Below are 9,490 nucleotides of genomic sequence, written 5' to 3'. Positions count from 1 at the left end.
GACCCTCTTCTCCCCTCCCTTCACCTCTCTTTCTCTTCTCTCCCTCCCTTCTCTTGATCGTATGCCCCATGCCTCCTCGTGAGTGTACCTCATGCACGGGTTCTTCATGTGTAGCTTTTTCCACTTCAGTGCTTTTGGAGATGCGTGTCGGAAAGGGCAGGGCACAACGTATTGTGGAATTAAAAAACTAACATGGATATTTTGGTCATTGTCTTGTATTACTATGACAACCTCAGATATTTCTCCTGATGCACCATAAAGAATTGAAGTCATTTTGGAGGATATTTGAACTTACTCATACCAGTGAATAGTGGTAATTATCTGGTTAAAACAGCACCTATCAAGAGGTGGGCTATACATATTAGGCCGTTCTTGAAGTTAACATGTTGGAAGCAGAAAAAATGGGAAGCGTAAGAAACTGAGCCGCTTTGACAAGGCTCAAATTGTAATGGCTAGACGACTGGAGTCAGAACATCTTCAGAACATCAGGCAGGTCTTGTGGGGTGTGTTTTGCATGCAGTGGTTAGTACCTGCCCTACCAAAAGTGTTTTACAGAAGGAGAACCAGTTAACCAATGACAGGGTCATGGGCGCCCAAGGCTTATTGATGTTCTTGGTGAGTGAAGGCTTGCCAATTAGGGCTTCTCCCACAGAAGATCTGCTGCAGCACAAACTACTGAAAAAAGTTCATGCTGGCTAGGTCTTGTAGAATCCCTGCCTCGATGGGTCAGGTCTGTTTTGGTGGTATGGGGGGGACCAACACAAGGTTAGGCCGGTGGTTTTATTGTTAAGCTGATCAGTGTATATAATGTTTTTGTATATAATCTTTTACAATTACCCCCCCCAGTCATCGCGAATATGTTTACCAATACCAATGTTTGGTAGAGATTTATCAGGGACGCCTACCATATAAGCCCACTTAATAGGTGTACAATTACTAACTGCTGCCCTCATTTTGGAACTCACTATCACTTGTGTAAATGGCCATAAATCTATCTAAAATCTAATCTTGGCTCATCCTTTCTCCCCTCTTTCCCTGTTCAGTCATGCAGTCCACAAGAAGGACCTCCTCCCAGCCGCAGCTGGACACGCCAAGCTCGGGCGACAGCTTCCTGTTCAGCGATGACGACTCAGAAGTCTTCCTGTTGGAGGAGGGCGAGGGACGCTCCAGCCAGAGTGTGTACAGCCTAGACGGAGGCCTTGAGAGCCCCGGCTCCCAGTGGGCACGGGATGGCTTTGGAGAGGGTTCCGAGGTCAGTGGGGGTCTTGGGAGGTCAGCTTCTGCATCTGACTCCTCGCTCTCCCTCTCCTTCTCCTCCTCGTCTTCTTCTTCCTCCTCGGGCCTGGGCTGGAGCAGTGCAGAGAGCAACGGCAGGAAGGAGAAGGAAAAAAGCAGAGGGACGCAGGGAGACGCGCTCTTCGCTCAGAAAGTGAGACTTCCTTCCACTGTTTACACTTGAGGGGGGCCACCCATGGAAAAAAAAGGCCTCCTCTAAATGTTCTGCTGAAAGTGTGAATTTGAAACTTACAAATGATGGTTAACGCTCTGATTGCACATGAATAAGTATATAAAGAAGATTTAGTGTATAACAGGGCAACAGTATATATAAAAGTTATATGGACAAAAAAACTTTTGTAAACAAACACACACACATATTATTGATGTGTGTCACAGTCCGAAACTGACAGGGTGCTATGCTGCATATTTTTTTTTAGTTAGAGCCCGTTCAATTTTCTGCATTTCTTGGATTACAGACCAAACAAATAAGCGTCAAAATGTCGGCAGAATAGCTCATCTTGTTCGTAGCTAAACACAAAAGCTGTAAACATACTGAGGTTAAAGAAAACATATGGCGGAGCAAAGCTGAAGGCTAGGGAATGACCGTGAGTACAGCAACTTTGTGTAGCGTTTTTTTTAAGTTTGTCTAGGTGCACACTAGTCTGTTCATGTCTCAAGAACCGTTAACTGTAGCTTCCCTTGCTAATGAGCCCTCATGTGATGAGCACTCATATGGAGGAGGGAAATTAAAGAGAGCAAAAGTGGATAGGGAGTAGAGAAAAAGAAAGAGCGGGAATTTGAGATCTATGAAGTTTCTAACCTCATTTACAGAGCACAGAGGCCAAAAAATGTGTTTTCTGTACTATTTTAAAAATCGCATCTATTATTTTTATTTTAAACAAAGTAAACGTACTTGGTGTGAAGAGGTCTGTAGAGATTAAGCTTCTAAGAAAGAGACTTGATCTGTGCAAGAATTCACTTTTCTTTGCCTTTCTCTGGTCTTCCCTTTGGGTTAGTGTTTGGAGCTTCAGGGCTTTATCAGGCCCCTGATGGAACTTTTAAACGGACTGAAGAAAGGACGATTTGACAAAGGTGAGGGCATGTGTGTGCAGTGTTCTTTTGTTTTCATGTTTATTGAACAGTGTATTTGAGGTCTGTAATTAGCTGTGCAGCTGAGTGTGTGTGTGTGTGTGTGTGTGTGTGTGTGTGTGCGTGTTTTTGTTTGTGTGGGCAGACAGGATTTCCTCTGTTTAGCTCTCTCTGTTGTAACAAAATGGTTTGAGTTTCTGTTATTTACCCTGGGGCTCACAGTGTCCTGTTCATGTCTTTAGTGGAACTCTGAGTCTAACTTTCACTCACAGCGCACAGGATATAGCAGCACAGACGTTACATACGAAAGCAACACAAACGACTCCTTTCATTTACCCCAGCAGTGATTACACTTTACTTAAATTGTAGATGACAATAAACTCTAGATTTTAGTCCGTTAATAATAATAATAATTTAGGGGGGTTAACAGTTGATGTAATTCATCTTCAGAACATCTTGTTGTTGTCCTTTGGAAGTCTGCTGACGTACTTTGTGGTCTGAAATGGCCTAAAAGATCTGTAAAATCTATAATTCACAGAGGGCTGCTGCTAAACTAAAAAAAAAAAAACATACTTGAGTACATGTGTGGAAGGTTTATCTGACTAGACCCTGAAACTGAACAGACTAGAAATGGCTGTCACACTGTGAAACACACATCTACAATTCTCCATACACTGCAGAAGTTGAAGCTGATTGTTGATCTATTTGATTGGCAGGTCTGAGCAGTTTCCAGCAGAGCGTTGCTATGGACCGAATCCAGAGGATTGTGGGAGTGCTGCAGAAGCCTCACATTGGGTAAGAGGGATGAAAAACGAGTCAACATAGAAAACTGCAGTATGAAAATAAGAAGTGGTGTATATTTTATTCATTTATTCCTTGCTGTTGCACTGATTTTTCCATGTTTGCAGCATACCACCATTATCTATAATCTTTATCTTTATCTTCTGCTCTGCAGGGAGAAGTATTTGCCCACTCTGTTGCAAATAGAGATGATGCTAAAACTCTGGTTTCCTCAAGTCACCCTTCACTCTTCGGGGACGACGGCCCCTACTGACCATTCAGGGCAGGGCCCCTCTAGTGTCAGCACACCCCCACACAAGCACAAAGACCAACTGCACATTCCAGTGAAGGTACACTCTGTCTTCTAAGCTACAAACAACTTGTGAGTTACAAGTTATGCAGTTGTTGCTGAAGTGGTGATGCCACTTTTTTCCTTCTTTGTCTTTACACCTCTCTCCCTCTTCCTCTCTCTCTCTGCAGAAGCGAAGGTTGAGCTGGTCAGACACAGATTCCACTTCCTCTCCTCCTCCTGTTGCATGTAAGCAAGTCAAAGGTCAGGAGAAGCTGAGTGAGCAGGGGAAGGAGGAACGAGGTGAAAGCTCATCTGGGCACGGACCACAGGGAGACCAATCGGAGAAGAGAGAGGGAGAAACATCAGGACACAAGGCCATCCATTGGTCCGAGCCCAGCCTGACATGGGTGCACGTCGCACCCATCTTCTCTCCCCCCAAGTCCTGCCCCTCTCACGAAGGAGGAGGCGTGACTAAACATGGAGGGCGTGGCTACGTCCTGCTCACAATCCCTCCTCCCACCAGCAGAGGCAGTCCGGCCACGCAGGACAGCTCCATCTCCTCCACGACACCCTACTCTGAGCCTGTCGGGTGCCAAAACCAGCAAATTGGCACAGAGACAACGGAGCCGGCAAGGGGGCGGGAGCAGTCTCCTCCAATCACGACACAGCCTTCGAGTCGGGCAGAGATCCGCCCGTTGGAAACTTGAATGCACTAAAAACAAGCACAACCAACAGAGAGAACTGCCTGAGCAATTGAGTGGAGAACTTTGAGGTATATCCCTAAAAATGATTGCGTAAGCAATGTTTCTTATATTTCTATGATTATCCGGGCAGCTTATGGGGCAGTTGTTGGCGTTTTGAGAGAGAAAAGAAAAACCATTGAAAAACAGTAGCGGCCCATGAATAACTATCACACAGTGACGCGCTGATCTAGAATCAGTTACCCATTCCTGTGAATGAGAGTTGTGTGTATGTGTGTGTGTATCTAACTTGGAGATATAGTTATTTGGCTGGAGTTCCGAAGTAAGGTCAATCTGAATCACCATGCAATAATGTAATGAAAGGTCAACATAAGGTCAGTATTTCTTATTGGTTTTCATCCTGGCAGTTAAAGAGAGCGTGTACACACACACACACACACACACACACACAAAATAGGGCCTCCTTTGCCCAGAACTGTGTTGTCCTGTTTTAAAGATGTGTACTTACTTCAGCCAGAAGGGAAACATGAGCCGGATATCACAGTTCTGGGACAAAGGCTCTGATTCTGCCACTAAACATAGACATATAAAAAAAACAATGTAGCAGTGATTATGAACTGACACCTCCATCGTCATGACTGATGTAACATTGAATTGAAGTGTTAATGTAGGGTCAGTTGCAATGACCACTAAGCGAAAGATCACAGCATCATACTGCAACAACGCCTGTTTACTTTATTTGGCCTGTTGCAGTATTCCAGAGGAGAACGATCATGTGACAGCTTTATGTTATGCTGCGTTCCATTTGAACTGGGATGTTGAATTTTCCGAGATCCAAGTAGAACATTTCAACTGGAAAATGGAATTTGCAACTGGGAAAGTCGGGAGAATCAACCCAGAGTTAAAAATCTGAGATGGCCGCACATCAACAGCAATACAAGAATTATTATGCAGTTTATTAGCATTTTCATTTGTCTTTTATCAAATCATGCGTGTCCATGATGTTTGGATGTGCTAAACACTAAATAATGCGTTGCTTCCAACTAGTAACGCTAACTTAACCTGGGACAATGCTAACAATGCTATTCTGGGGCATAAAAAGTGGGACAGATTAATTAGAATTGGGTTAGATTACCAGTTGTGATAAACTCCAACATCTTTAGCTAACCATTTTTTGGAAATGTTTAGAACCTGTGTTCTATTATCAGAATGTTTAACTGGAATGCGGCCAACTCTGGTGTGATATCGCTCCCAACATCTGACTTCCTGAGTAAATGGAACGCAGCATTAGTCGAAGTTTCGACAGAGGCAGCATCACAAGAATGCAGATTCTTGGTATGCCAGGCTGGGACGCCTCGGCTGCTTTGCCGAGCAATGTGTCTCGAAAGCCTTAGAACATTTCATTAAGTAAAACAATCACACTTAAACTATTTGGTTATTTGCGGTTCACATAAGCGGCTTAATTAGGTTAACCAAAATGGGAAGATGATGAATCCAAAGCGTTTGTAACTCATCTTAGCGGTTTCCCAAAAGAGATTTGTCCACTTATGATGGGGTGCACGACCGCGATGCGCAATGAGCTTAGGTGCCGTTCCAGACATATTAAATTACACCCTTTTGGCCTTCCCCTGTGCTCAGTCATTGGGAATAGGGAGGCTGGAAGAGGAGGAAAATGTAGAGCACTTTATCAGAACTGGAACAAAAGCATGTAGCAAAAACAATCTAGAGTTACAATCTAGAGCGGTTTAGTCAACCACACAGCTTAGCATTGTTGTAACTGACTAAGATCTTCCTATGCAGCAGGAGATCACCTAACCTTTCACTAACTATTATTAGTATTAAACTACTACACAACTCATCTGGTTATGAGAGTTACTAGGGGTGAAACGGTACACAAAAAAAGTCCCAGTTCCATTCACACCGTGCTTGACAACAAGTGACCATTGGTACCATAAGATACTCATAAGATACCACTACAATAACCATGCAAAAAAACTTTGCTTGCTAACGGCTTAACGGCATAAGGTTCCTGGGTGTAACTTGCAGTTGTGAAATTTATTTCCGCATTACATTCATCAGTCTTTACACGTGCTTCGTCCATAGTTTACCGCAAGCTGTGTATTCTGACTGCATGCACTGAACCATGATGTCCGAACCATGACAATTCGGTGCGAATACATGTACCGTTACACCCTTAGTATTTACATTAGTCATTGCCGTTTCAGCCAGACTCCACAAACAGGATGTCTTTCAGCTTATGTGGAATTATGTACTAAAACATCACGGTTAAGACATTTAAGGACACATTCTGGCCTCTTACGGTGATCTTGCGCTAAGCAGCGTCCATTGCACTTGGCCCAGAAGGGTTTGTAACAGGGCATTATGCAGCCTGTCTCTGCATCTGATACAATCAGAAAAAAAAAACCTTTCAACCAAAACGAGACTTGTGTACACAGTGGTGGGATTCACAAACGAGCAATACTTCCATTCCGGAAAGAAACCTCTGTGAGCACCACTGGATGTGAGGAACTCTCCTGCCAGTACTGTACTAATGATGTCAATGTGGCTAAATGAACAGACACTCAAGCACTGATGAAAGGAAGGGGCGCAGGCCACCGTTGGGGAAACACTCAGAAGGGGCAGTAAGGGAGGAGAGAATGTCCAGTGTCTGAATGAAAGCAAAGAGCCATGGGGTCAGGGGCAAGGGTCATCGGTCATCGGTTACAAGGGTTACACCAACGGACACTCTTGGTAGAAACATCAACCCTTATATGCCCTGCCCTCAGATTCCAGTCTTTATTTATTCATATGATGATTTATGCATTTATTTATGTTTGTTTGGTTATTATTTATTCATATGGCAGCTGACAGAATGGACGCTTATTCGACAGCTTGCTTCGTAGAGGCTGGAGTGTTTTTGTGAGACTGATATCTGTAGTAATGGAAAAATGAAGGAAATCGTCGATTGGAAAAACCTGTGCCTTTTCACCAAACAAGGACGTGTGCAAAAATGCTTACGCTACATTTTGATTGTGGACTTTTACAGAAACAAGGGTACAGAATAGAAAGTACTCACACAGATCTGCAAACCTTTCATTTCAGACATGCACACACTGACGGTCTAAAAAAACAATCTACCCTGTGCTGGCCACTTTCTGAGTTCTACCTGCCTTATAGGATCACTATATACTGTAGATGTACAGGTGCTTCAAATGGTTCTGTGTGTGATGCCATAGACGAACCACTTTTGGTTTAATTAGAGACGTGTGAGCGTGAAAATCCTGTCAGTTGGTAAAGAACCTTTCCATGAAGCAAAAGGTACTTTAAACCTTTGAAAGGCCTTTCAGACCTTCACACTCACACAGTTCTTAATGGATCCAAAAGTGGTTCTTCTATGGCATCACTCAAAGAACCAGCTGAAGCACCTATACGCTTTCAGACTATAGACTACCTGTCGCCATAGACAGTTTCCACGGTTGTAGTTTGGCAGTGTGTTGTGCTGGAATGAGTGTCAGGCCAAAGTCTTTACAGGCAAGTCTGTTCACTCTACGACGCCACCGGGCAGTTATTTCCAGGCATTCTATCTTTGTGAATGAGGAGAAACCAAAAATACTGGGAACTGACAAGAACCTCATGCCATACTCATAAATAGTTTGTAGCGCTTTGCTCAGTAATGTCCAAAAAAACATGATTTTCCACTCACAATGTACCCTGCAAGCTGATTGGCTCATTCTGTTGAAGGGCGGGGCGTTTAGCTGTAAACAGACGCCATATTGAGCGTTATGAGAACTCCCATTCATATTTCAACCAGTGTAGGTCTCCTCATTTATAAGGTCTCTGATCTGGCCATGCAGTGTTGCTTGAGTGGTCCACCACCCAAAAAAAAAGAGCAGCCCTGTGAGCCACTGATGAAGGAAACCAGTAAAGTGTGGAACTACAAGGTAGGGGTTTCTAATAAAGTGGCCAGTGCGTGGATAAGCATTTACGTTTTGTTTTGCACACCAACAAGCAGCAATAGCAGCAGAGCCAGTGTTGGTGTCACATAGCCTATGACACTCCCAGGATCCACCAGAACATAAGTCGTTTTTCCAAATTTCAGCATCCGTCGCAGTCATTTCTCACCTTCATCATTTATCGTTGTCGAAAAACCTGAGCACGTCATGTCAGATGGATTGATATGATAGAAAAAAAGGGACGAAAATCCGACTGCACCAACTTAATGTGCTGCTAAAGTGTTTGTAAACGCGATTACTAACGGTTCGTGGTAATCACATTACTCTGCGCAGTTTCACACTTCTAAACCCCATCCACGTTTACTGCCGTGGTAATGCATTCGTTTTCTATTTAAAGTGCACATTCATTCTTTTGTTGTTGTTTCTCTTTGTTTTGTTGTTATTGTTTTTAAACATGATAACGATTTTTGTACAAGTCGATTTGCACTTATTGCTTTGGTTCTATTTTTTTTCATGTTTTTTTAGCTGTACAAATCAATACGGCTGGTCACGAATGATGAAACGAATGACCTTCTTTCTTGAGCCTTTTTTTTGTACAACAGTAGAGTCCCATCCTTCTTCGCTGATCCCCCTCCTCTCCTCTTCCCTCTATCCTTTCGTCCGTCCTGCTCACTTTATCCCTCTGCCGTATCTCTCCTGTCTTTCTATTCCTCGCTCTGTAGCTTTATTGTCTTTCTACTTTTTCAATGAGGACAAAAATGGAAATCTTTTAATAAACAACACATTTTGGAAATAATATTTCTGTGTCAAATGTTTTGTCTTTCAGATGTCAACCTGGTAAGAGTGTAAGGTTCTAGTTAGAGAAACAAAGTATTAATGTCTAACTGGGAAGGTAGAAAGTCTCTGCTCAATGAAACACTAATATTAGAAAATGCTAAAATCGTATAACCTTAATGATTAATAAGATTAATCATTTCCAAACTTCTTCTGAAGGAAACCCAGTATTCATTGCACCAGTGTTTCATTTGCCAGGGCCCTCAAGAAGAAATCCACGCTCAAGCCTATGTTCCTATACCTAGCTTAAAGGATATTGACTAGTTTGAAAATATGCAGTTTCTGTTACTTTGTAGTGCACTGCTGTTTATTTGTATTTATTTGGAATATTCTAAAAAAAAAAAAAGGCCCATAGCATAGATTTGTCTTTATATATTATTTTTAAGATCTGTTTCTGATGTTTGTGTGTATGTTCAGATTCATTTAACATGCCTTTATATTTCCAGGGTGTTTTTGTCACTGTGCTTCTGTTAATGAGCTCCGTTCTGATTGGCTCTGAATTGAAGACAAGTGCTGTATGCAAAAAAAGCAGTGTTTGGGGAAGTGCTCCTTATGTTGTCAAG

General features: G+C 42.8%; 1 protein-coding gene across 1 annotated transcript in view; it reads left to right on the top strand.

Moving 5' to 3' along the window:
* The window catches only part of LOC140556371 (uncharacterized), a 10,765-nt gene extending 1,876 nt beyond the window's left edge, over positions 1-8,889 (top strand). Inside the window, exons 2-6 of the mRNA XM_072680210.1 lie at positions 1,044-1,429; positions 2,295-2,370; positions 3,084-3,162; positions 3,323-3,497; positions 3,628-8,889. Of these exons, the coding sequence (XP_072536311.1) occupies positions 1,044-1,429; positions 2,295-2,370; positions 3,084-3,162; positions 3,323-3,497; positions 3,628-4,146 (1,235 nt within the window). The 3' untranslated portion in view covers positions 4,147-8,889. The remainder of the gene's footprint in view (positions 1-1,043; positions 1,430-2,294; positions 2,371-3,083; positions 3,163-3,322; positions 3,498-3,627) is intronic.
* The last annotated feature ends 601 nt before the right edge of the window (positions 8,890-9,490 follow it).

The sequence above is a fragment of the Salminus brasiliensis genome, chromosome 5 (assembly GCF_030463535.1).
Source record: "Salminus brasiliensis chromosome 5, fSalBra1.hap2, whole genome shotgun sequence".
Lineage (NCBI taxonomy): Eukaryota > Metazoa > Chordata > Actinopteri > Characiformes > Bryconidae > Salminus > Salminus brasiliensis.
The sequence above is the reverse complement of the archived record's forward strand: the minus strand, read 5'-3'. Positions and strand labels throughout refer to the sequence as shown.